The sequence below is a fragment of the Amborella trichopoda genome, chromosome 7 (genome assembly GCF_054954075.1).
Source record: "Amborella trichopoda isolate Santa Cruz 75 chromosome 7, AtrichopodaSantaCruz75HAP2 v2.0, whole genome shotgun sequence".
Taxonomy (NCBI): Eukaryota; Viridiplantae; Streptophyta; class Magnoliopsida; order Amborellales; family Amborellaceae; genus Amborella; species Amborella trichopoda.
The window spans coordinates 31,284,654-31,310,187 of NC_142342.1; the positions used below are offsets into that span (position 1 = coordinate 31,284,654).

The 25,534-nt window shown below is 38.3% G+C and overlaps 3 protein-coding genes across 10 annotated transcripts in view; 1 reads left to right on the forward strand and 2 right to left on the reverse strand.

The window, feature by feature from the left end:
• Window positions 1-7,024: 7,024 nt before the first annotated feature.
• LOC18426521 (glucomannan 4-beta-mannosyltransferase 1) lies at window positions 7,025-14,632 on the forward strand. 2 transcript variants are annotated; one of them, XM_020662535.2, is made up of 9 exons: window positions 7,025-7,568; window positions 10,708-10,806; window positions 10,962-11,214; window positions 11,364-11,474; window positions 11,567-11,703; window positions 12,049-12,162; window positions 12,705-12,904; window positions 13,775-13,972; window positions 14,171-14,632. In XM_020662535.2, the coding sequence occupies exons 1-9, from the start codon at window positions 7,284-7,286 to the stop codon at window positions 14,328-14,330; spliced, it is 1,557 nt and encodes a 518-aa protein (XP_020518194.2). In that variant the 5' UTR covers window positions 7,025-7,283; the 3' UTR covers window positions 14,331-14,632. The 2 variants fall into 2 exon arrangements, with proteins under 2 accessions (XP_020518194.2, XP_011620523.2); XM_011622221.3 differs by having other exon boundaries at window positions 13,775-13,969.
• On the reverse strand, window positions 12,556-18,808 carry LOC110006593 (pentatricopeptide repeat-containing protein At1g09410, mitochondrial-like). 3 transcript variants are annotated; one of them, XM_088872545.1, is made up of 3 exons: window positions 16,611-18,808; window positions 15,121-15,192; window positions 12,556-12,892 (listed from the first exon to the last, which is right to left on the reverse strand). In XM_088872545.1, exons 1-2 carry the CDS (start codon window positions 18,806-18,808, stop codon window positions 15,141-15,143), a joined length of 2,250 nt encoding a protein of 749 aa, XP_088728671.1. In that variant the 3' UTR covers window positions 12,556-12,892; window positions 15,121-15,140. The 3 variants fall into 3 exon arrangements, with proteins under 3 accessions (XP_088728671.1, XP_088728672.1, XP_011620507.1); XM_088872546.1 differs by lacking the exon at window positions 12,556-12,892 and adding an exon at window positions 12,911-12,928; XM_011622205.3 differs by lacking the exons at window positions 12,556-12,892; window positions 15,121-15,192 and having other exon boundaries at window positions 16,337-18,808.
• Window positions 18,809-18,849: 41 nt separating this feature from the next.
• Window positions 18,850-25,534, reverse strand: part of LOC18426518 (histidine--tRNA ligase, chloroplastic/mitochondrial) — a 59,078-nt gene continuing 52,393 nt past the window's right edge. For 4 of the 5 annotated variants that reach the window (XM_088872548.1, XM_088872547.1, XM_020662534.2 and 1 more), the window contains 2 exons: window positions 20,113-20,276; window positions 18,850-19,124 (listed from right to left, as the gene is read on the reverse strand). In XM_088872548.1, the coding sequence (XP_088728674.1) occupies window positions 18,986-19,124; window positions 20,113-20,276 (303 nt within the window). In that variant the 3' untranslated portion in view covers window positions 18,850-18,985. The remainder of the gene's footprint in view (window positions 19,125-20,112; window positions 20,277-25,534) is intronic. The other variant, XM_011622206.3, reaches the window with a different exon arrangement.

Sequence of the window (25,534 nt, forward strand, 5' to 3'; positions counted from 1 at the left end):
ACTAATATAGACGACAGTGAACCTAAGAAAAGTTCTTGGAATAGGAGAGCACCATATCATTTAGAACAATATAAAAGTTTTATTTGCATGGACACTTTCAACCAATACTATAACTTTGCTTTCTTTCAAATTATAAAGAAGCTATTGATTCTGATGAATCTAATTTTTGGAATAATGATATGACTGAAGAAATGGATTCTATAACTAAAAATCATGTATGGGAGTTGGTAGATTTGCCTAGTCGGAGAAAACCCATTGGTTGCAAATGGATATTAAGAAGAAAACTCAAGGCTGATGGTAGTATAGATAAATATAAAATACAACTTGTTGCTAAAGGGTATAACCTAAAGGAAGGTATAAATTTTGTTGATACTTTTTTCCTGTAGTAAGATTTCATTCTGTTAGAATTTTTGATGTCTATTGTGGCTAAGCTTGATTTAGAATTGTTTCAAATGGATGTTAAAACTGTATTTCTCAATGAAAATTTAAACGAATAGATATACATGTTAAAACCTGAAGGATATATTGTTGAAGGCAAAGAAAATAAAGTGTGTAAACTAATTAACTCACCAGATGTATTGAAGCAATCTTCTGGACAATGTTATTTAAAATTTCATGATGTAATTATGAAACTTGGTTTTGTTTCTAATGACAGCGATCATTGTATTTATATTAAGATTAGTGGGCGTAAGATAATAATATTGTCTTTATATGTAGATGATATTTTGAATGCTGGAAATGACATAGATATGATTAATAAAACAAAATCATGGTTGAAATATAAATTTAAAATGAAAGATATGGGGGTTGCTTCATACGTTTTAAGAATAGAAATTACAAGATATAGATAAAAAAAGGATGCTCAACTTATCTCAAGAGCATTATTTAGAGTCTAATCTTAAAAAGTTTAAAAAGGATTTATGCAAGTCTTTCTCCACCCCTGTTGATAAAGCAATTAAATTATCCATTGATCTATGTCCTACTAATAATAATGATGATATGAGGAATATTCCATATGCTCAAGCAATTGGGTGCACTAATTACGTTGTGTCATGCAATAGGCCAGATCTATGTTTGCTGTTGGATTTGTTAGCAGGTATCAAAGAAACCTCAGAATGATACACTAGCAAGCAGTAAAAAGAATATTAAGATATATCTAACGAACAAAGAATATAAGTTGCACTATCAATGTTCTTCCCTTAAGCCTCAGGGTTACTCTGATGCAGAGTGGTGACTACGATGATAGTAAATCCACTTCAGGTTTCATTTTCACACTTCGTGGATGTGTTGTATCATGGTGTAGTAAAAAACAAGATTGCGTTGCTTTATCAACCATGGAAACAGAATGTGGCTTGCAATTTAGGAACACAAGAGACTGTTTGGTTGAGAAATTTCATTATAGATTTAAAGTTGGAATGCATTAAAAGTTGGCCTATAAGCATGTTATGTGATAATCAAGCAACCATTGTCGTTCTCATGAATTCAAAAATAAACTCTAAATCTAAGCACAATAGCAGGAGGTACCACCATAATGGAATATGACAATATAATAGCTGATTATATACCTTCAAATGAGATGATTGTAGATTCATTGACTAAGGTTCTGAGCCAGGAAATTTTCGAGAAACATATAGCAGCTATGGGACAGAGATAAGTCTAAATGGAAATCCAATAATGATTCATAAAATCATATTGGTGGGTATATGGAAATCCCATGTGAAAAACATGAGGCAATACCATATACAAGATGTCAAAGGGCCTTCAGACTTGGTATATGGATTCCCATGTAGAAAGCATAAGGCAATGCCATGTACAAGAAGTTAAAGGGCCTTCATGCCAAGTGCGAGATGTTGGAAACATGGCCTATCAGACCATTTTATCCCAGGAATTTATTTTTCAATAATGGTACAAAAGCCATATTGTATAGTATATGTGAAATCCCATGTGGTTGACATGAGGCAATGCCATACACTAGGATCCATTTCGCAGCTTTTATAACATGTTTCATTGGAAGGAAAACCCAGTATCACTCGAGGGAAACCCAGTAAGAATTTTTTTTCTATATTATAGATGTACAAAATTATTTAATTTCTAAATTTCTTTTATCAAATTGTAGAAATGCTTGGATGACATCATATTATGTGAGTCATTAGTGCACTAATAATAGGTTTAGCTCATTATATAGGATTAACAGTTTCGTGACAACTTGTTAAATCCTAATTGGCTGCACTTAAGGGAATTAAGACGAGAGTTATACTTGAATCTCAACTCCTACAGACCATGAATATAAGAGTTACAAAAGATGGTTAAACTCTCAAGTAATAGTACATACAGAATGATGGAAAATTGGTAAACGAGATTCACTAAGAGCACTCTCAAGGTATCTTGATACCGGATGACTTGGTCTATAGGTTTTGGTATAGAACCTTAAGTCCCTCATGTGATTTAATGACATATCCAAGTAAGTTGTTTATCGATTTTATTTATTTATATATTGACTTTCAATATTGGAACTAATAATTTTGGTGTAAAAACTTCTTAGGATTATCTAAAAATCTTTTTTGGTGTAAAAACTTCTTAGGATTATCTAAAAATCTTTTTTTATATCTAATTATAAAATTTAAAACTAAAAAAATGGTTAAAATCTGGTAGATTTATAAATATATGAAAATATTGAAAATAGATGGCCTAGATAATGTGCTGCACGATGCACTATTTATAGGACTTAAAATCTTCATTTTTTACATATTCATACATCTCAGTGTTGAGATGATCAGTTAGAGGGTTTCTCAACATTAAAACAACATTTTTTGATGGATTAGTGAGGTGCATCTGTGATTCTACATTTTAAGGTGGCAACCTTTTATAAACGTTTTCCTTTAAGTTATGTTATTATTATTGTTTTTAGTTGGAAGGAATTGATGGGAAGAGTTGCAAATTTAAGTTAGGATTTAATATTGATCTAGACTTTTTAAGGAACAAATTAAATTTTAGTGATTTCCTCTATAAATATGTAATTATTTGAAAAGAAAACAAAAAAAGAGAAGAGTTAATTTTGGGTCTCATGAAAAAAATATTTTTGTGGTAGACTCCATTATTAACTTTCAATTTCTTATTGTAATTCAAAAGCATAATCAATTCTAGGCTACATACTCACTATTTAGTAGGGGTGGCAATAGACCCAGACCCGACCCATACCCACCTGGTATACGCGACACGGGTATGGGTATGGGTCCAAGTTTTGGACCAGTGGGTAGGGTCCAGGTCTAATAAAGGATACCCCGATGGTTTCGGGTCCAAGTATGGGTCTTGCTATACCCAACCCGGTGAGTACCCGGACCCGAATTTATAGTTTATCCAAAGGGCTAAACCCACAACTCTAAAATCATTTCAATACATTTGGTCCTCCCCTGGTTCCCCAAACGGCCAAATTCCATCGCCATCCTCCCTCTCTCAATTTCTTGGAGACATAGCTCCCTCTCTCTCTGGATCTCAAATCTCTCTCTCTCTCTCTCTCTCTCTCTCTCTCTCTCTCTCTCTCTCTCTCTCTCTCTAATCGCCCATTCCTCAAAATTCAGTTCTATGTTGTTCACCATTGTAGGCTACAAAACAAGACGCCCATAGTGAGGATGGCAATGGAAATTGCAAGGAAATGATTGAAGATTTTAAGGCTAGAATGGCCAATGAATTTGACATGACAGATATATGACTCATGCCCTATTTTCTTGGAATAGACGTAAAACAAGAAAATGATGAAATTTTCATTTCTCAAGAAAAATATGCAAAAGAAATATTGAAAAAATTCAAAATGAAAAATTGTAAGTCAATCAGCACTCCTGTGGAATTTGGGGTAAAGCTAGATAAAAATGAAAAAGAAGAAAGGGCAGATCCTACTTATTTCCAAAGTCTAGTTGGAAGCTTAAGATATCTAACTTGTACTAGACCAGATATTGTATATGGTGTTGGATTGATTAGCAGATACATGGAAGCACCTAAGTTGACTCATCTTCAAGCAGCCAAGAGAATCCTACAACATATCAAAGGTACGTTGAATCATGGCCTGCTTTATTAAAAAAAAAACGAAGTTGAACTTGTTGGTTTTACTGACAGTGATTGGGGAGGAGACTTAGATGGCAACAAGAGCACCTTTGGATTTGCATTTAACATTGGAACGGCTGCATTCTCATTATCATCAGAGAAACAGAAAGTGGTGGCACTATCAAGTTGTGAAGTAGAGTATATGGCAGCTACTTCATGCGTGGGACAAACACTATGGCCAAGAAACCTATTAAAAAAATTAAAATTTATACAAGATGGCCCCACCGAGATCCATATAGACAACTTGTCAGCAATAACATTAGCAAAGAATCCAATCCAACATGAAAAAAACAAGCATACTGACAAACGTTATCATTTCATATATGATCACACAGAGAATAATAAAATCAAGTTCACATATTGTAACACTGAAGAACAAGTTGTGGATATTTTCACCAAGCCATTAAGACCACATAGATTTAAGCAGTTGAAACATTTTCTGGGGATGGTATCTATATAACTTTGTTAAGTTTAAGGGGAAGTGTTGGAAAATTAAACTTAACAAAGAAGAACTTTCTAGATGTGAGTAGAACGTGAAGAAAATTATTTAAGAAAACATGTAGAGTTTTATAGATAGAGCTTTCTAGATAAGACATGAAAAAAATAAATAAAAAAGCATATAGAAGTTTCTAATAAAAGTGGCAACCCATTAAATGTGGGTAGGTGGTAACTAGAATGTTCTAGTTGGTATGACAACCCCTATAAAAAGGGGAATAGAGAGCCACATCGGGGACAAGTGAGTGAGTATTGAGTGAAGGAAAAGTCAGAAGCAAGAGAGAGAAAGAGAATGAGAAAGAGTGTGTAGAGAGAGAAAAAGTGTGGAAGTGAAAGTAGCCTTTTCGGTCTGGTGTAAGCTTTTGTTGAAGTAATTGCAAGTGAAATTTGGAAGACAAGTACAATCTCTTTCTTCTTATAACTTTCTGCATTGTTATTTTGGATTTAATTTTTCATTATTCAAACTCCCATCAATTCACCTATACTGAGGAGACACTTTATTAATCCAATTACAAATCAGAGATTTTATTAACCCAATTAGAAGAGGGGGGCAAAAATTAAAAGATATGCAAACCATAGTTATCAGGAGTGGGAGCGTCGAAGCGACATCTGCCCAAAGCTCCGGAGCTCGAGGAGCAAGTTCCAGTGATTGTAAAAGTAGCGGATCGAGATCCTGTATGAATAGGGAGTGCGCTTCCAATACATCGAGATCGAAATCCCTATTTAACGAGAATGCTTTCCATGTCAAATGGGATCGTGTTCCCATATTCATTAGGATTGTCCTCCCATCAACATTAGAATCGCGCCTCCATCTAAGAATGACCATATTCCTATTTGGAAAGGATCAAGCTTCATTCAAGAAAGGATCGCGTTCTGTGCATGATAGTCCACGCTCCCATCGCAGAACTCCACTTTTATGAAAATTTGGTTTACAATATAATTATTTTATTTTAAAAATTAATTATATTTAAGAATTTTCTTTTAGGATATTTTGGAAAAATAGGGATGGAGTTTCGGATATGTAGGGATCGCGCTCCTAAAATTCTGGGAGCGGGGATCTAATTTATTCAGGAATGAGATCCTAAAATTTAAGGAATACGTTCCGTGCAATATAAGGAGCAAGCTCCGTTGTGAACAGAATCGAGAATCCTAAAAATTGGAGTGAGATCCAGGCTCCGAAATGCTGGGCGGGACCCGGTAACTATGATGCAAACCACCATAGATTATAAAAACGTTGTACAGTAATAACCAAATGAAAAAATAACTCGCATATAAAAACCCTCAACTTAGATTAAAAAAAACAAATCTAATATGTCAAAATAAACGCATCCATGAATTTTGTCGTTTGTTTCATACTCACTCATGATTTCGGTGATTTTCCGTATTCTTTCGAGGTGTCGTTACAGATTGTATAAACGCTACAATATCGCCTTCAAAGTGCAATCTAACATATAACAAAGGAATTAATCTTTTGAAAAACCCTAACTTCAAAACTTATTATTCAGATTTCCAAAAATTTACAAATATTGAGAAACTTAAAAATAATTCACTCCAGAAATTTTCTTGCATTTATCAAATACCCTGCGACGCCCAATTTTTCGGACCTTACATGATTTCCCCAGGCCCGAAATTTAATTGTTTTGAGCCCCGGGCTACCTTATATGATTTCGGGCCAAGTCAGGCTCAGCCCGATAACAACTGCACGTGCCAGTCGAATGTAGAACGTCAAAATCGTGTCCACCATATATCGGCGAAATGGCCTCATATTATCCAATTCCAAAATTTGAGAAAGATGGATTCCATATCCCTGATGCTTACCTTACGTTTCTGTGCAGTATCACGCCTGATCCATTTGGAACTTTAGAGAGAGATGAAGCAGTTCTGTTAGCATGAGGGGAGGGAGATGGATGCATGCATGCATGCAACGAGGAGATTATAGTCCCCACTGTATCTGTGTGTTAGAGAGAGAGAGAAGGGGGAGTATGAAGAAGGAGACAAGCAGGATGCCAGGTAAATCCCAAAATCCATCGCACCCGTCCAATTCACTATTTAACGCCTTCCAAGCACAAAAGACGAGTGATTCACATGTCAAAACAACGCAACCCATCTCTTCGCTTTCCACATTGCACCACCACAAAACAACACTCACTTTCAGAGAGATAAATAAGAAAAGCAAAAGCAAGAAGATAAGGAAAGCAGCAGCCCACATAACATTAAATCCTATCATAATAACAGATTCATGCACACACAGATTCAGCTAGAGAGAGAACAGTGTCGGTAGATAATGGAGCACACTCCATTTCTCAGGGCCATGTGTTGCAAAGGAGAGAAAAACCCACCTGCATGCCCACCGGGTGGCTCTCAACACCAACAAACACCCTTACTCTCTCCTCACATTCTTAGCACCCTTTCTCTCTCTACATCTCACACCATCCCTCAATCCCCCACACTATAAAAACCAGATCCCCAATACTCTCTAAACCTCAGCCCGCCCCCCACCCTTACCTTCCCTGAAAAACATGAGCAATGGGTAGAGAGAAAATTCTAATTTCTTCCACTCTTTAGAGAGAGAAACAAGGAGAAGTTAGAGAGAGAGAATAAAAAGGGAATTAAGACAAGAAACCCATTGGCCTCATCAAAAGTGTAGTACACAGTGTTATTTAGAGAGAGAGAGAGAGAGAGAGGGGAAAATGGTGAGGGTGTATGAGCGGGGATTGATGCAGGATGGGGTGGCGTTGGGGCGAGCGGTGGTGGTGGTGGGGCTGCTGAAGGGGGCGGTGGTGGCGTGCGCTGTGATGTCTGTGATGCTGTTTGTGGAGAGGGTTTACATGGCAGTGGTGATAATGGTGGTGAAGTTGTTGGGGAAGAAGAAATACACAAAGTACAAGTGTGAAGCCATTAGAGACGACCTTGAACTCAATAAAACCGGCCACCCCATGGTCCTCGTGCAGATCCCCATGTACAACGAGAGGGAGGTACGTCAACCTTCCTTTTAACCCTTATAGATGGTCCCTCTTGAACATAATGTACATGTAAGCGCCACCTACCCTAATTTTTTCTTTTTAAATATATCAAAATAGGTAGAGCTTCACCTCAAAACTCATAAAAAAATTACACTTCTCGTATCGAAAAACCTTCAAACAGTTTATATTAGCCTTGACCATCATGATTATGTAGGATTTCAAACTCTGAAAAAATAAACAAGGTGTTTACTTTTTGTTCATAGATCTTAGGCCTTACATCTTTATTTCTTTACTTTTTTTTCTTTTTCTTTTTCTATTTATTCATTTGTTTATTTAATATTAACTATTACTTTCATTGAATAAAAGACATGGGTGACCATTCGCAATGGGGTGGTCATTCGCAATGGATTCAAAAAAGACATGGGTCACAATCCTAACCTACGAGATAAATACTAAACCCTTTTTGTGCATTAAGGTGTGTTATGGAGCAAGCATGCTAATTGAAATTAAAATGCTGTCATAAAAATTTTCTTTTTAACATTAATTTTTGGACATAGTAAATTCATTGGGTTTCAGATCTTTCAGCTGATGCCCTCTTTGACCTTATCCTTAGCTCATGTGTATAGGGAAGCCAATGATTTAACAGACTTTTTAGCTAAAAGGGGTGCTTCTCTTACTGTGCCGGTGATTGCTGATGATGTATCCGCTATATTGTAACCTGCTTTGATTATCAATAAATGCTAAACTTCGTCAAAAAAAATAATTAAAAAAACTTTAATTTGGACATACGATTTTTGTTTTTTCTTTTTAATTTTGGAGAGAATAATTGTTTTGTTTACTTCTAAAATATTTGCAGTTGGAATAAACACTATGTAGCTTGAAAGAAAGTTTTATTTATTAAAAATAGATGTTTTATTTTTAATTTAATTTTAGCTCATACTTTTTAAATAATTACCAATAAGAATACCCATAATAGAAATCCAAGGGTATGAGTTGGTTCAAGGTAAGTGGCTCCAAGCTTTGAACCAAGTGGCTCCAAGCTCCCATTTTACAAGTCACTTACTAATCCTAAGTCGAGGTTCTACTCTTAAGAGAACGTGTAAGGCTCAAGTGATGCTACCACCACGACCTCAACCCCATTCTCATTGATGCATTCGAAAACTGCTAATTATTTTTTAAAAACGAGCAGACCCACTAATCTACCCAAAAACGTTATATGTATAACGCATCCTACTCTCCTGGCCATGCTTCCCCTTAATATACATGTATCATTACATCGCCCATTATTATGCCAGCAATGGTCGCAAAATCGGCCGAGTAGTTTGAACTTGGCTGAGTTTTTCTGGCTTAAAAAACTCCAAAACAAATTATACAAAAGTTTAAAAGATAAAAAATTTATTTGGTATATTCATTTTTATGTTTTCTATCATTTTGAAAAATATTAGAAAGTGTTTTGGCCATAAATATTCATTTTTATATTCTCACATTTTTTTTGGATTATTTTGAAAATACCTTCAGTCACACGTTGATTTTTAAAATCTATTTTTTTATTACTTTTTGAACTTTCTTTGATGTTTTTTTTTTATTAATCTTACTTTAATCATGCATTTTCTATTTTTGTTGTATTTTTTTTATTTTTTATAATTGTTTAACCCATATTTTATTGCTACAGTACTCGACACTACTTAAGCCGAGTTACTCGAACTCGTTCCGTGTACTGGGATTGGGAACCACCTAATATCATGAGATCATTATTTTTCAAACAAAAAAAAAATTTAAATTTGAGTTTTTTGAGTCTTAGATCTCCGCTTCAAAACTTGACAATTGCTATTCAATTTTGAGACATTATTTTTTCCTATTAAATAAAGAGTTCAAATGAGGGCAGTCAATAACTCGGGTAGTCAGTACAAGTAGTCAGTACAAGAGCGAGGGTTCATGTCCTGAGAGCAGCCACTTTATGCATAAAAAAGCCAAAGGTTAGGATCGTTTATAGCTTACCCTTTCCGGTACCCTTCGTAGGTGAGACCAGCACCACATTACGGACCAAATAAAATGTTCAAATTTAGATTTTCTTTTTTATTATTATTTAACACTAAGGTCTAATTCAATGGTGGAAGAGGTTACATTCCCAAACTTGAGGTTCCAAAATTACACCTGAGGGAATATATGTAGAGCTATGCTCCTGCGGGAGTATAAAATGTTTTGGCTCTTAACGTCCGCTTTGATACTCTTTGAGACTCGGCCTTCTTGTCCCCCTGATTGTGCACGAACTGGCATCCGTACCCGGCGATGGGCCGGGTCCAGTAACCCAAAATTGGTTTGGGCAACTAGCCTTAACTGGTAGTCCCCAACCAAGCTAACAAGGGCTAAAAAGAGTAAAAAATAAATGTAAAAAATCTACAAAATTATAAAAATTATGCTTAAAGTGTTATTAAATAAAATACATCTGAATGAGTGTAAAAAATTAGTGAAAAAATAGATTTTGAAAAATCAATTTATACCCAAGTATTTTAGAAATAATCCAAAAAGGTGGAAAAATCTAAAAGAAAAGTATTTATAGCCAAAATAGTTCCCATTCTTTTCCAAAACAATAGAAAATATTCAGAAACCTATTACAAATAAATTTCTTACTTTTTTAGATTTATAATTATGATTTTAAAAAAAATTATAATTTGGGTGGTCAAGCCGGTTGACCGCCCCAATCGGCCAAAACCTGCCACAGCTAATAGCCGGTTCTGAGTAACCTAGCCCTGTCGGGGTTGACCCAGCAGGTTTTGCGAATAGCGGTCCCTATTGACTCCATAAACACGCAGGAACTCTCGTAGCATCGCCCAAAACATACTGGCTTTATCTTTTTTTTTTTTTTGAAGAACTTTTTTATTGTTTACTTTATTATATATTAGATCTTTTTTGTCAAGCAATCAAAATATATCATTTGAACTTACAAATATTGTTATCCAATGGGATGACTTCTATCGAGCTCATGAAATGCACATTGAGAAGACCCTTCTGACTTTTCACGATCCCCATTTGAAGTTCATGAACTCGTTACTAGTAAGTGGCTAGGTAAAGGATCCAGGACAAATATATAGTTATTTACTTATTTCCTCATTAATTCTGTTTTTTAATATTGCATGTGCTAAAATGCCAGGTTTATCGACTCTCAGTAGGAGCAGCATGTGGGCTTTCATGGCCATCTGACCGGATTATAATTCAAGTTCTCGATGATTCTACTGACTGTATGATCAGGGTACTACTTTTACTATCATAATTCCAATTTTTTTTGTTTTCTTTTTTCGTTTTTTTTCCTACTATGCCAATCCTTGATATGCTTGCATTTCAAACTTGTATGATTTTATCTAACTATATTTGTTAATTTCAAATTTGCTTTGCTTGTTGCTAAAGGACTTGGTTGAGATGGAGTGCCAAAGATGGATAAGCAAAGGAGTTAATGTTAAGTATGAGGTTAGAAACAACAGGAATGGATATAAAGCTGGTGCTCTTAGAGAGGGACTAAAGCACCAGTATGTGAAAGATTGCGACTATGTTGTAATCTTTGATGCCGATTTCCAACCCGAGTCCGACTTTTTGTTGCAAACAATCCCCTTCCTTCTCAGCAATCCGGAGTTGGGCTTGGTTCAAGCCAGATGGAAATTTGGTATGATTTTCACATTCTTTGGATGTTGTACATGGTATACTTTGAGTTTTTTCTTTCCCTTCAATCAATTGAAGTTGATTATGTGTTTGTAGTCCGGGATTAGTTATCTATTTGAAAGATCAAATGACTTTATGTGGGGTTTGGTGCAGTTAATGCAGATGAGTGCTTAATGACAAGGCTGCAAGAGATGTCTTTGGACTACCATTTTAGCGTTGAGCAAGAAGTGGGTTCTTCTACTTATGCCTTCTTTGGATTCAATGGTAAGTAATCTTATCTATGGAGTTTAGTTTGTGTTTGTTTATGGAGAATGTATGCAGTATGTGTAGATATACAATAAGGATTGCATTTGCAGGAACTGCTGGTGTATGGAGAATGCAAGCACTTAATGATGCCGGTGGTTGGAAAGATCGAACAACTGTGGAGGACATGGATTTGGCTGTAAGGGCAAGCCTCAAGGGTTGGAAGTTTGTCTTTGTAGGTGATCTCTATGTAAGTCTCATTCTTTGTTTCTTCATTTTTCTTCTTCCTTCGTCCACATTAGAAGTCAGAGATTAGAAGAGAATCATTTCAAGGTGAATTACATGATCTATGTTACAAAGACACAGATGTACACATATACTTTTGATGCAGATATTCACGTTAGATACGAACCCAAAAAGTCTCTACAGTCGTGATATGTTTGTAGTCATTGAGAGAGTGGGGAAAGAGGGATCCTAACTAGAAAATAAATGTTTTTTTATGAAACATGATAGAGATGATTTTTTTAGATCATCTTGTATAATAAGCTAGCTTTCTTTTACATCATTTTTTTTTACTTATAAAATCTTTTTACAGGTCAAGAATGAGCTACCCAGTACATTCAAAGCTTATCGATATCAACAGCATCGTTGGTCTTGTGGTCCTGCCAATTTATTTAGAAAGATGATTAAAGAGATAATCCTATGCGAGGTTAGTTCGTTACTATTTTACTATGCAATGTTTAAGAATATTATTCACATTTCACATTAATTACCACATAAGCAATTACTGTAACCCCTGCTTGTATGCAAGGTTTTCTGAATTATGATACCATTTTAACCTTTCATTTTCGTGCACCAACAAATAATACTTTCTTTTAACTGGTGCCTTTTCTAATTTATTAGGATCTATATATCATGATAAGGAAGACTTCTCATGAAACCAACAACCAATAAAGGTTTATCTCGAATTTATAACCAAAACATGCATGCTTGGAAAAACATCTATTCAAGTAGGATTAGAGCTTGGGCCGGTGGTTTAAAGTGTGATTGTTGACTGTTCAAACACTAGATCCCAAATTCAAATCATACCCGAAAACTGAAATAGGTAAAAATCAAGAAAGAGAGGCATTTATTCAAGTAAGAGTAGATTTTCCCTTGTATCACAAACTATTGGATACTTGCTTATATTTGTTAGGCTTATGGATTCGAATGGCTAATGCTTTTCTCTGTGAAATTTGTTTGCAAGTGCAGAAGGTGTCAATATGGAAAAAATTCCATGTTATTTACGCATTCTTCTTCGTAAGGAAGATCGTGGCACATCTTGTGACCTTCTTCTTCTATTGCATCATCATCCCTGCAAGTGTTCTGGTTCCTGAAATGCACCTTCCCAAAATAGTTGCAATTTATATACCATCTGCAATTACAATACTCAATGCCATCTGCACACCAAGGTAATAGAAACCTTCTGATGAGCCCTACATACATAGATCATTTTGTAATAATTTGGTACCATATATAGTGCTTCCTTGGGAGCACAGTACATGATTGGTGAGGGAGAATACCCTATACAGCAAGCAAACTTCAAATTTCATTTGGAACATAAACTGCATTTTATGCATGGGCAAAAATTGAGCTTAAAATTTAAGACAAATTTCACAATTGTGCTCAAATCTTTTGGCAATTGACTTATCATCATTTAAATTTGTAAGATGTTCCTTTAAATTTATTTGGGTTGATGCAATTATCGTGGAATTTGTAATACTCATTGCCTACAAGGACACATTTGAGCCAATTTACTGTTCAGGCAGCTTTAGCCATAGATTGACAAAGTCTCTATAAAACATCATAGAGGTTTGTGGTGTTCATTTTATCTACCATTTAAGTAGGCTGAAAAAATTAAGCAAATTTAGTAAAATATGCCTAACTTTTTTTTTTTTGGTAGTTCATTGGCAGGCATTGAACTTGAGATGTAGCATTGCTTGACATCTTCTGATAACTATTCAAGCGCAAACCCAAGCCCAAGCCCAAGCCCAATTCCTAAATATACCTAACTTTGCAACTATTAAATGGTTTACCCTTTTTAACTATTCCAACTGATGATCGTGTATTGTGAAAATTATTTGAAACTTTAAATCAGGCAAAATGTTAAATAGTTGATCTCTTGCGTGTATTTTAATCAATTTCCCAATAAAAATTATTTAAAAAGGATACATACAAATTTCTTTTCCAGATAAATTATTTGTAGGATATTTAGTGTTTGATCTCCTGCTTTCTAATGTCACATTTCACTCTTACAGCTTTATTCTTCTTATCTTGGATAGGTCACTTCACCTTCTTATTTTTTGGATCTTATTTGAGAATGTGATGTCTCTTCATCGAACAAAAGCGACAATCATTGGGCTATTAGAGGCAGAGCGTGTGAATGAATGGGTAGTGACTGAGAAACTAGGAAATACAGTGAGGAACAAAGGTTCTAATAAGCAACAGAAGAAGCCTCGCTCGAATATTGGGGAAAGGTGGTAATATTTCTTCTCCCAACCTCTAATTTTATTTTCTTATACCCAATGTCTCATTTCACTTTCTATGACTCTCTCTCGTGCACGCGTACACACACACAGACACATGGCATGCCCGGATGCTGCACCACAGAGACACACGGCATGCCTGGATGCTGCACAATATTCTGACATTCTGTGATTATGTTGGACAATTTACAGGATACACATATTAGAACTGTTAATGGGAATGTATCTATTGTATTGTGCAATCTACGACGTTAAGTATGGCCACGACCATTTCTACATTTACCTATTTCTTCAAGCAGGAGCATTCTTCATCATGGGGTTCAGTTATATAGGAACCTTTGTCACCAAATGAGAAATAGGAGAGGGTACAAATAGAGATGATCATGAGTGGGGTCTAACCATGGTTCAGCATGGAATTCATATATGTGTATGAATCCAACAGTGTGATTGTATTTGGAAGTTGATCAAAAAGTTGGTCATCGAATCCAAGTAAGGTATTTCGAAGTATGTCATTGTCAAAAAAAAAAAAAAAAAAAAAGAAAAAAGACAAGAAAGAGGGGTATTTTGAAGTATGTCCTTTAGACATTGTAAAATTGTTTGTAGACTATGTATAAAAAAGAGTACACTAGCAAAACATACTTTTCTTTCTCTGAATTGATTGTTTGTTTGGATCATTTACTCTGTACTCTCTCTCTTAAGTTGCAACTAGGGGTGGCAATGAGCCAGGTGTCCCCAACCTGAAAACCTAGGGCTTAGGTCAAGGTCTGGCTGGGGCTCAGCCAAGGCCATGATAGTGCCAGCCTGCTTCAAACCTACTTTTACAAAACTTGGTTCTGTAAAACGCAGGTTTGACCTCAATCCAATGTTTGGGTCCATCATTTTCATCAAAATCATGGTTTTTAGTGTCCTCATGTTTTCGATTTTGGGGATCTTAATTTTCCAAAAAGAGATGGAAAATCTAAACTCCGGATATTCCAACCTAGATGTAGATCCCCTCTCCAGCCCTTTAGGACTGTGGGACCATGATTTTTAAAAACAGGGATTTCGATTTCCATTCTTTCTGGAGATTATTCTCAGACTCTTGAAAGGGCAATAAGAGGGCAAGAACATGAGTCATTTGCATAATAATTGTGATCACTCACGCTGTGCTTTTGGAGGTTGCTCAGTGACACTGTAAATAAATAGCTTGATACGCCTTCGAAGTTGAGAATGTCCTGTCAAGAATAGCGAGTGTTACAATGTGTTGATCGTGATTTTTAAAAAATATAAAATTTACTAAAAACAATTAAAAATTCAATAATCTTACACAATATATTAAAATATGGGCACAAAAATGAGGATAAAAATTCAATAATCCTACACAATTTAGTAAAATATGGGTACAAAATTGAGAATAAAAATTCTAATTTTTTATTAAATAACTTATTTACATAATAAAAAACATTTTTAAAATTCTACCACAATCATTTTATAAAAGTTACGATGAGCTACATAGGGATAATAATAATATCAGGAGCTGATCTTCTGTTGATATTGGCTGTGTTTATAATTTCATACGTTACAACTTCTAAAAGCATTTTTTTTTTCAAGGGATTGCATATTATGAGATTATTTATTATCCATACAAGGAAATTTCAATCATTTTTAACCATTAAATGTAAAATCTAACAAATTGAATTATATCACAACCATACACGTCAAACCCCAACCAAAATAACATAGAGTGGTTACAAACAACAATTGCAAACTTTTTTTTTCATCTTCTGATTGTTACCCGTTGTCATCAAGTACTAGTTGAGTTAAACCAATCCAATTATTCAAAAAATAAAAGTAACAATAATTTTATAATATAAAATATATTATAAAAGAAAATTACCCAACGTTATTAGCTGATCTAATAGGTCAAAACAATTTGGTAGTCAAAATTAGTTAAACAAAATTAGTTAACAATGTTTTGACCAGTTTTCAATTAATTGCATGTCTCACTGGTCGGACCAACCAATTTGTTCCAATGTTGATAACCATGGTGTTCACAATATCTCATCACTATTGTTCCACGTCAAGCTGATGGTGGATGCATATCTTGAGCCATATGGGGGGAAAGTATCATTATCCAATCAATGGGTTGCACAGTTGGAGGAAAAGTAGGGATTAATTGAAGGGATTATATACAATGAATCCGTTTATCTTTTATAAAAGTCCCAATTACTTATAACTATCCGATGTGAAATTGATGGCTTAAGTGTGTTAAAAAGTTAAAAAATAAAAAAAAAATTGAAGTTTGAACTTGATCAATGGAATAAATGCAGCCAATCAATTTGACATCCAATGATCAAGAATAAGTGTGACCACCTTGTACGAAGGTAAATAGTCTCATTGCATACTTCCACTTGATTGAATCGTAATATAATATTCATTATGAGTGTACTTGCCCATACCAGGACGGAAACTTTCTTGTAATGGTTTCAATCCTTCCTTGAAAGCCAACACATGTGCATTGGTTCTTTAGTCCCTAATCTCCTCTCTTTTTTCATCAAATTAGTTAAGCACATAGATGTTTACTAGACCAGATACACCTACAATAGGGTAAATATCCCACAGAGAGAGAGAGATGAACCCAACCCAATCTCACCAATAATCCCCACAAGAACAAGAACCATTCTTGAAATGGTGAAACCTATTCGCATCCCTCAAAATTATCTTTCTCTCACTGATCCTCGAGATCAGCTTGATTGCATCATGACAATCGCCACAAACCCGGAGGTTTTTCATCACTCTAATAGGAACCCCACTTGGCACTCTTGCGATCCCGAAAGCCACAGCCATCTTTTCACTATGCATTCCCAAACTCTGCTCCTTCTCCTCATCATCAACATCATGCAACACGTATCTACCATCCGCCTTATATCCTGCTTCTCTAAGTGCCCCACTCAACCTCTCCAACACACCCATGATCATATCATGCTCGGTATGCTTCACATCGCCACCCATAAATACATGAACCCTCTTCTCAACTTCAATCCAACTACAACCCACTGCTTTCCTCACATTCCTTTCTCTCATCATCTTCCTAAGCTCTTCCACCTCACCCCATCTCTCACCAGATGCATACAAGTTAGAGAGCAACACATAAGGGCCCGAATTTGTGGGCTCGAGCATGAGGAGTTTCTTGGCTGCAACCTCAGCCAAATCCATGTTTGCATGGGTTCTACACCCACCAAGCAATGCACCCCAAACTACAGCATCAGGCTCACAAGGCATAGACCTAATTAAATCCATAGCCTCATTGAGGTAGCCTGCTCTTCCTAGGAGGTCCACCATGCAAGCATAATGCTCGGTTTTTGGCTCGATTGAAAAGTCCCTACTCATTGACTCCAACACACGCCAGCCTTCAGCTACTCTCCCAGTATAGCTACAAGCAGTGAGTACCCCAACAAAGGTAACTGCATCTGGGGCTATGTCTTTTTGTGTTTCACACAAACTGTAAAAGAATTTGAGGGCTTCGTGCCCTAACCCATGCTGTGCATATCCTGTAATCATGGCATTCCACATCACGACGTCTCTCTCGTGGGATCGCATGAAGATATCATGGGCATTGCATAGATTGCCACACTTGAAGTACATTGTGATTAGACATGAAGCAACAAACACATCTAAATGGAACCCTAACTTCATCACATAAGAGTGAATTTGCTTCCCCTTATCCAAAAGGGCAAGACTAGCGCATACAGTCAGTGCTGTGATTACCGTGGAGTGAGTTGGCATGATACCATATTTTTGCATTTGCATGAAAAGATTGAGGGCCTCCAATTCAAGGCCATTGCGCCCATTTCCCTTGATCATAGCACCCCATAAGGTAGGGGTCTTTTCAGGAGCCTCCTCAAATGCATTCATAGCCTCTCTCACCAACCCCCATTTTGCATACCCATCAATCATGGCTGCCCATGAAGCATCATCTTTCACTCTCATCCCACTAAACAATCTCTGTGCATCCAAAAGCTTCCCATTCTGAGCGTACCCAACAAGCATGGCATTGCAAGCAATCAAACTTCTCTCTGGCATTCTCCTAAGTAACTCCACCGCCTCCTCAGTACGCCCACATTGTGTATAACCCGTTAACATAGCAGTCCATGTAACTTCATTCCTCCATGGCATGACCTCAAATAACTTCCTAGCTATATCCACCATTCCATTTTGGGCATACCCTGAAATCATGGTGGTCCAAGAAATGACATTTCTATAGGGCATCTCATCAAATAAATCACGCGCTTCTGCGATTCTTCCCTCTTGAGAATAACCCATGACTAGATTAGTCCACATGACCACATCCTTCTCAGGCATCTTGTCAAATAAAGCACGAGCCTCATCAATCCGATGGTCCTGGATGAGGCCCCCCATCATTACTGTCCACGAGATGACGTTCTTCTCAGGCATCACCCAAAACAAAGCCTCTGCATCTTTCACCATGCCGTGATGCAAATACCCCCTAACCATGGAAGTCCATGACACAACATTCCTTTCGTGCATGCTCTCAAAGGCTTTTTGGGCATCTTCTATCATGCCATGGGCCATGTAACCAGTAATCATCCCATTCCAGGTGATTATATTCTTCTCTGGCATTCTCTCAAACACATTTCTTGCTTCTTGTGGTTGACCATTTTGGAAATACCCACTTATCATAGAATTCCATGATGCAATGTTTCTATCACGCATTTCATCAAACACCTTGCGAGCCATCTTGATATCGCCATTTTTAGCAAATTGGGTTAACCTGGAATTGGCTGAGATAATAGAAGTGCAGTAAAGCTTGCATTGAATATATGATTTCATTGATCAACAATTTGAAATGTGTGATTTTCATTGATCGACAATTTGAAATACGTGATTTTCATTGATAACCCACTCTCAAGTTTCACACCTCTAGCAATTTTAAGTCAACAATAAGAAGAATAGAAGAAACCAAATAAAGAATGAGATTTAAAAGGGGTTTATTTTAGGTATTCCTCATCATTCCAATTCATGAAGTGGGAGGTCAGATTCTTCCCTTGAACAGAGATTCTTCACTCGAACCATTCCTCGTTGCCACTCAGAGTCTCCAACGAGTATCAGCTTGCTGGCATTGATCCGCTCAGCATGCTTAAACACCCTGCAACACCCAAAAGAAAGAAAACAAAACATCAACATCAAAATCAAAACCCCAAAAAAAAAAAAAAAAAAAAACTCACATAATGTGTGTGGGGTGAGGGAGAGGGAGGGAAAGAGAGAAAATCAATTGCATGGTTAGTCACGTAAGGAGATGCACACCTTGAAATATAATGGAACGGGTAATAGCTTCATACGCATATTATCATGATACAGTGTCGGGTGACATCTAAGTTCAAAAATTAAGAAATGCATATAACTTGCCCTTTCAATATGGACCAATTCCCATTGTGTCCCACCAGCTCATTTTATGTTAAAACTTAAAAAGGCCTTTTCGGGTCAAATCGAGAGGAGTTGTAGAAAAAAATATTGAAAACCCAAAAGGAAATTTGGTTCAAACACCCAAGTGTTTGCTATCTGCACCCATTTCTTTTACGCCATTCCCATTATAAGAAGGTGGCAAGAATTTTGCACCGTCTCTCCCTACCATCTTTCTCTCTCTCTCTACAAACAAGGTTCGCATACCTAATGAGCTTATCCCATTTAGTGAATGCCAATTGGTTATGGACTGGGGCTCCAACATAGTAAAAAGTGCGGGTAAAAACACAGAATCCCTGGAGGGATCCATGAAACACACTTTACAGCTCTAGATATTGGACGAGATGTAAAAAAAATAGAACATTTTCAAACCCAAAACACTATTCACAATACCAATGTCACTGTCAAGGAACATGACCAAATAAGATGTATTCACTCATTAGGAACTCCTCCGTGTGCGTTCTGATGAGGAACAAATTGCATCTCAGCCTTATTTAAGATCTCATATACCGAGATGTCCTGATTTTGATGTGCAATTGTTCAAGAATGTATCTCTATTTCAATGTATGGAGGCCTCTAAATCTGTTGAGAGAGAGAGAGGGAGAATATGTTAATGGATAATTGTGTGTGTGTGCACGCGTGCACAAGTGGGAGTGACTGGAAGTTGATGATACCATTTTAAACGTTTGTTTTCCAAGACAAGGTCAACACTCCGGCCTTTCTCCCTGAGAGTAGAAGCAACCATGGCAGCTGCACCTTGGAGCTGTGGATCTAAGGGCAGCACTATGTAATCAACTTTTGGACCCAGCTCGGGTAACAGCCCTCTCTCCTTCAGCAACTGTATATATAACACAAAATACAACTTATTATCCAAAATCATTGGATGCCACTGCAATCTTGATTAAAATATCCATGTCACAATATTTATCATATATTTTACTTACAATGAAAACAAATAGGAAACTTGTTGGTGGGAAAAAATCTCAAGCGTCGAAGCCTTGACCTCGAGTTAACATGCATGGGGTGTCTGCCACTAGGTTAAGGTCCAAGGGACAAAAATGGATGGCACACTTTGGTTTACTATTCGCGACAAATTTCAAGGGCCAAACCCTTAACTTCCCACTTACAAATCAGGGGAACAAGCAAGACAGGATCTCATCGGTACTTCCCACTTACAAATCAGGGGAACAAGAAAGACAGGATCTCATCAATGCTTTTGTTTCTTCTTTCAAGTATTGAAAAATGTCATAATTATTTTTCTTTCATCGATAAAAAAAATAAAACACAAAAAAATATCGGCAATGTTGTTTGAATGATGCCATTGTGTAACCATAATTAACTGGTTACAAAAAATTGTGGCAACCCACACTCCAGGAGCACACAAGTTAGAAAGGCTATACAAAGATGGTGTCTAGAACCCTGCTCAAGAAGACTCAAGAAACCGAAAGATCTCAAAACCCATAACCCAGCTCAAAAAGGTACCAAAATGGTTCTGGTATGATTGGCCGCTCTAGCTCCTCCTAGGATGTCCGTGCTGCAGTTGGCCTGTCACTAAGTATGCCGACAAGAGGTGTGAATATGCCTTCAAAGAAAGGCAATATGCTAAAAAACATATTCAAGTTTCCACGGCCCCAGAAGCCCCTGTTATAACACTTTTGGAATGCCCTTCCATAACCAAACGATTCCTCCCATGGTGGTTGAGTCTCTTAATACCCTCAAGGAGGACTAATGCCCCTACCAAGAGTCAGCAAAACGAATATGAGCTGAGAAAGTACGGAGGGTGTTATGATGGTGGCCTCTGAAAAGACTGCTGAATATCCAAATTTTCTGCTGGACTGTGATTCTCATGAAAGCGGTTACTGGAGACCATCTACAGAAAAGAGGTTTCTCTCTTTCAAACAGATGCATCTTGTGCAAAACAACAGACGAAACTAATACCCACCTTTTCCTTAACTGCAAAGTGGCTAGAACTTCATGGCTGAAATTCCAAATTCTCCACTGGAAGTGGGTGTTACCCCAATCAACAGTGCAGCTGTTCCAGACCTTCTCCTCGCCACCATTCCTTGCAGCTGAAATTTTTCTTTGGAGAGCATCAATGGCAGTGATAATTTGGATCATTCTTTTATTTTTGGGGGGGTAATTCAGTGGGGAAGACAGTAATCTGGGGGTAAGTCAATGGGGATTTGGGCCCCTACCCTTTTGGTGAGAATAGAGTCAGAGACCTCATCATGGGGCTGACAGTACTACCACCACGGAGTAACTGTTTTATTCTATTGAGGTTAGAGAAATATAATCTTATGAAAAAATAGGCATCCCACATACTGGGAGCTCTATATACAAAAACACTCCCACAGGACCGGAGCACCATATAGGACAACTGTACAAAAAACCTTAAATCAGGTGGAGTAAAACTATCAAGTTACAAAAAAACTCCAAAAGTAAGCTTTTAGGACGGGGAGATTATGTAGAGCTGTCCTTAGCAAGAGAGTCAGCTTCTTGGTTGGCCTCGTGCCAGATATGCTTCCAAGAGATGTCCATATCTTTGCAAATATGAGTGATTTCATCAAAAATTGGAGCCAAAGACCAAGGGCAAGGAGGGGAGCCAGAGGCTCATTGTGTGGCGTCCTTGCAGTCCCCCTCAACTACGAGCGAAAAGTTCCAATGGGGATTAAACAGCCTAATTCCCTCAAGCAGAGCGAGGACCTCTGCCATATGGGAGTCGAAGTGTCCAAATATTCTTGAAGAAGGAGGCCAGGCTGTGACACTCATGGTCCCTGAATAGTCCACCGATCCCAGAGGGGCCAGGGTTACCTAAGGAGCAACCGTCAAAATTCAATTTGGTCTGCCCTAGGATTGGCGGTCTCCAAAGGTAGGCACCAGGAATGTGAACCTATGTTGAATGAATAATGGCATCCCAATCTTGGAAGAAAGATGAGTGCGGAAGGCCTTTGTGTTTGTCGTTTGTCACCCAGAAAACGACAACGGACCTGATCTTGTCAAGAAGGGAGACAGGCATGGATCTTTCTCCACAGAAGATCCTAATGTTCTTCTTGGTCCATATGACCCAAAGGGCAGCAGCCACCAATGCCTTCCACAGGAGAATACCCACTTTGAGCCAGGGGAAAGGGTGGAGGGAGCTAAAAAGGAGAGGAACTGACTTGGGGGTAACCAAATGCCACTTGAAAGTTGAAGGAGAGCCCACCAGATGTCCTGGGCGAGGGGCAGGTAAAGGCAAAGGTGGGCAATACTCGCTTTGTCAGCAAGGCACGTAACGCACCTATTGGGGATAGGTAGGCCTCTCTTTAGAAGTTGGTCGACCATTACGCCCCTTTTAGACAAGGCAATCCAAGTAAATACTCATATTTTTGGTGGAGCAATGGAGGACCAAGCTTGAGATATGATGGAAATCAGTGAAAGGGGGTAGGTTAGCGATTGAATAAGCCTGTGGTAAAAAGAAGCAACCATGAAAATCTCCGAGGGGGATAGGCACCAGATGATAGAGTCGTGACCTTGGGGGGCGAGGAAGATGTTGTGGAGGGTGTCAGACAGGGAGATGAAATCAGCCGTCTCTGAATCGGTACGGGTTCGCCTGGTAGATGGGTTTCAAGATCTAAAAGGCCCCGAAGGGCGCGGTTCATCGGCAAAAGAGGTCACTTGGTTCTGAGCCAGGCTAAAAGGAGTGGGTAGAGGTGTTTAAGGTGGGTGTGCCCAATCCAGAGGTCTAACCAGAATCTAACGCGACGTCCCTCCCAAGGGTGGAAGCGGATAAAGTTTTTGAGAAGGCTGAAGGAAGAGAGCATAGATTTCCAAGCCCCAGATGATCTGCTGTTAGCCCTGCATCCTGGCACCCAGACCGAGGGGTGTATACGACATTTCTGCCGGAGGACCGGCATCCATAGTTGCTCAACTTGTGTAGCAAGACACCGCCACCATTTCCCAAGTAAAGTTGTGCTATGCTTCCTCAAATTCCAGATACCAAACCCCCTGAGCCGCATAGATTGGCACACTTTCTCCCACGAAATGAAGTGGAACTTATGTGCATCCACCTCACCCGACCAGAGAAATCTTTTCATAAGTTGCTCCAGATGATTGGTCACTGCTGTGGGCAAATGAAAAATTGACATTTGATACACCGGTATATTGGCTAGGGTGGCCTTACTAAGTAATCCTTCCAGCTCGTGAAAGGAAAATATCTTTCCAACTAGCAAGTCTATGATCGACCTTGTCATAATGTGGGACCACAGTCTTTTCTTTAGCTTGCCGATGCAAAAGGGTAGACATCGTTGGACGGCAAGGATTCGGCTTGGCAACCCCAGCTGGCTATAAAGGCTTATGTAGCTCGAAGTTCAAAGCGACGCCAATAATCTTAGATTTGGCGAGGTTAACTCTAAAAACCATCATAAATTCAAAGCGTTTGAGAAAAACAAAGAGAGAGTCAAGTTCCTGCTAAAATGCTCCAAAAAAGACGAGCACGTCGTAAGCATATTGTAGGTGGGTGATGGTATGCCTCGAGGCCCACTCTTGAAACAATGAAGCCTACCAGAGGAGAACATTTGGGAAATTGATCGAATGAAGACTTCTGCAATGATTGCGAACAGGAAGGAGGGGAGAGGGTCTCCCTGTCTGAGGCCCCTAGCAGGGGGAAGAAGCCCTTGGGGCTTCCATTGATGAGAATGGAAAAGTAGGGATTAGAATAGCAACCTTTCATCCAATATCTCATGCGATCCCCAAACCCCATCCAATATATGGTCTCATTTACAATATCCCAGTCTACATGGTCGTAGGCTGTCTCTTAATCAAGTTAAATGACCAAACCAGGTTCTTTCAAGAGGCATATGGAGTGGATGCATTCATGAGCCACAAGCACCCCGTCGAGAATTTGTCGGTCTTTGACAAAAGTTGGGAAGGGAAGATGATATTGGATAGAACCACGTGGAGGCGAGTAGCCAGTACTTTGGAGACGATTTTGTAGGAAGAGTTGATGAGGCTGATGGGGTGGAAGTCCTTGAGTTGATTGGCTCCTTCCACTTTGGGCACCAAAGCATTTAAAGTGGCGTTCATAGCCTATTGATGATACCTCTAGTATGGAATTCCTTGAAGAGGGAGAGGAAATCATTCCTGAAGGAGGGATTCCCAAAGATTTCAAAGGGGTCACTGGGAACCCGTCAAGGCCAGGGGCTCGATCATGGCCTAGAATGTTAATGGCTGCAAGTATTTCGTCTTCCAAAAAAGGTCGTTCCAACCAGTAGGCCTGGTCCATTGAAAGGGAGAGAAAATAAAGGTTTGTTATTCTCGGTCTAGGGCCAGATGGGGCAAAGAAGAGGTGTTGGAGGTAGGATAAAATGGCTTCTTCGACCTCAGTAGGTTGGTTGAACACCCCTTTCCCGATCTTTATTTTGGGAAATAGTGTTGTCCCTATGCGTGCAATTTGCTATTTTGTGGAAGAACGAAGTATTGGATCCCCAAAGTGAAGAAACTTGCAATCTGAACCTCTGCAACCAAAAGATCTCTTCTTTTTTGAGGGTGAGTTGGCAACCGAGTTTCAATTGAGATCTCTGCTGCTGCTCCAAGGTAGTAAGAGGCCTCACATACTCAGTTTGGTTGAGGCATTGAATATAGTGGAGGATGGAGGCTTTGATAGAGTGGAAAGACCCTAGGAGGTGGCGGCTCTACTTCTTAAGGGAGAGTTTAAGAAATTGAAGCGTACATTGCAACTTGAAACCCACTCTGCCAGTTACCAAGCGGGAGAAGGAGTTGGCAACCGAGTTTCAATTGAGATCTCTGCTGCTGCTCCAAGGTAGTAAGAGGCCTCACATACTCAGTTTGGTTGAGGCATTGAATATAGTGGAGGATGGAGGCTTTGATAGAGTGGAAAGACCCTAGGAGGTGGCGGCTCTACTTCTTAAGGGAGAGTTCAAGAAATTGAAGCGTACATTGCAACTTGAAACCCACTCTGCCAGTTACCAAGCGGGAGAAGGAGTTCCACCAGGAGGGGATAAGTGAATTGAGAGGTAAGGTTTTTTAAGCCAAGGAAGTTCAAGCCCAAAAAGGTTTGGGCCCCCTAGTAGCCGGCTAGGTGTCCAACAGGATGGGACA

Bases quoted from the DNA above. Each gene is read 5' to 3' on its own strand.
- LOC18426521 (XM_020662535.2), top strand. From the start codon at position 7,284: ATGGTGAGGGTGTATGAGCGGGGATTGATGCAGGATGGGGTGGCGTTG. The intron at 10,807-10,961 runs GTACTACTTTTA...TTGTTGCTAAAG, and splicing joins CTACTGACTGTATGATCAGG to GACTTGGTTGAGATGGAGTG. The intron at 12,163-12,704 runs GTTAGTTCGTTA...TTGCAAGTGCAG, and splicing joins AAGAGATAATCCTATGCGAG to AAGGTGTCAATATGGAAAAA.
- LOC110006593 (XM_088872545.1), bottom strand. From the start codon at position 18,808: ATGAAATCATATATTCAATGCAAGCTTTACTGCACTTCTATTATCTCA. The intron at 15,193-16,610 runs GTGAGATTGGGT...TATTCTTGACAG, and splicing joins TGTTCTTGTGGGGATTATTG to GACATTCTCAACTTCGAAGG.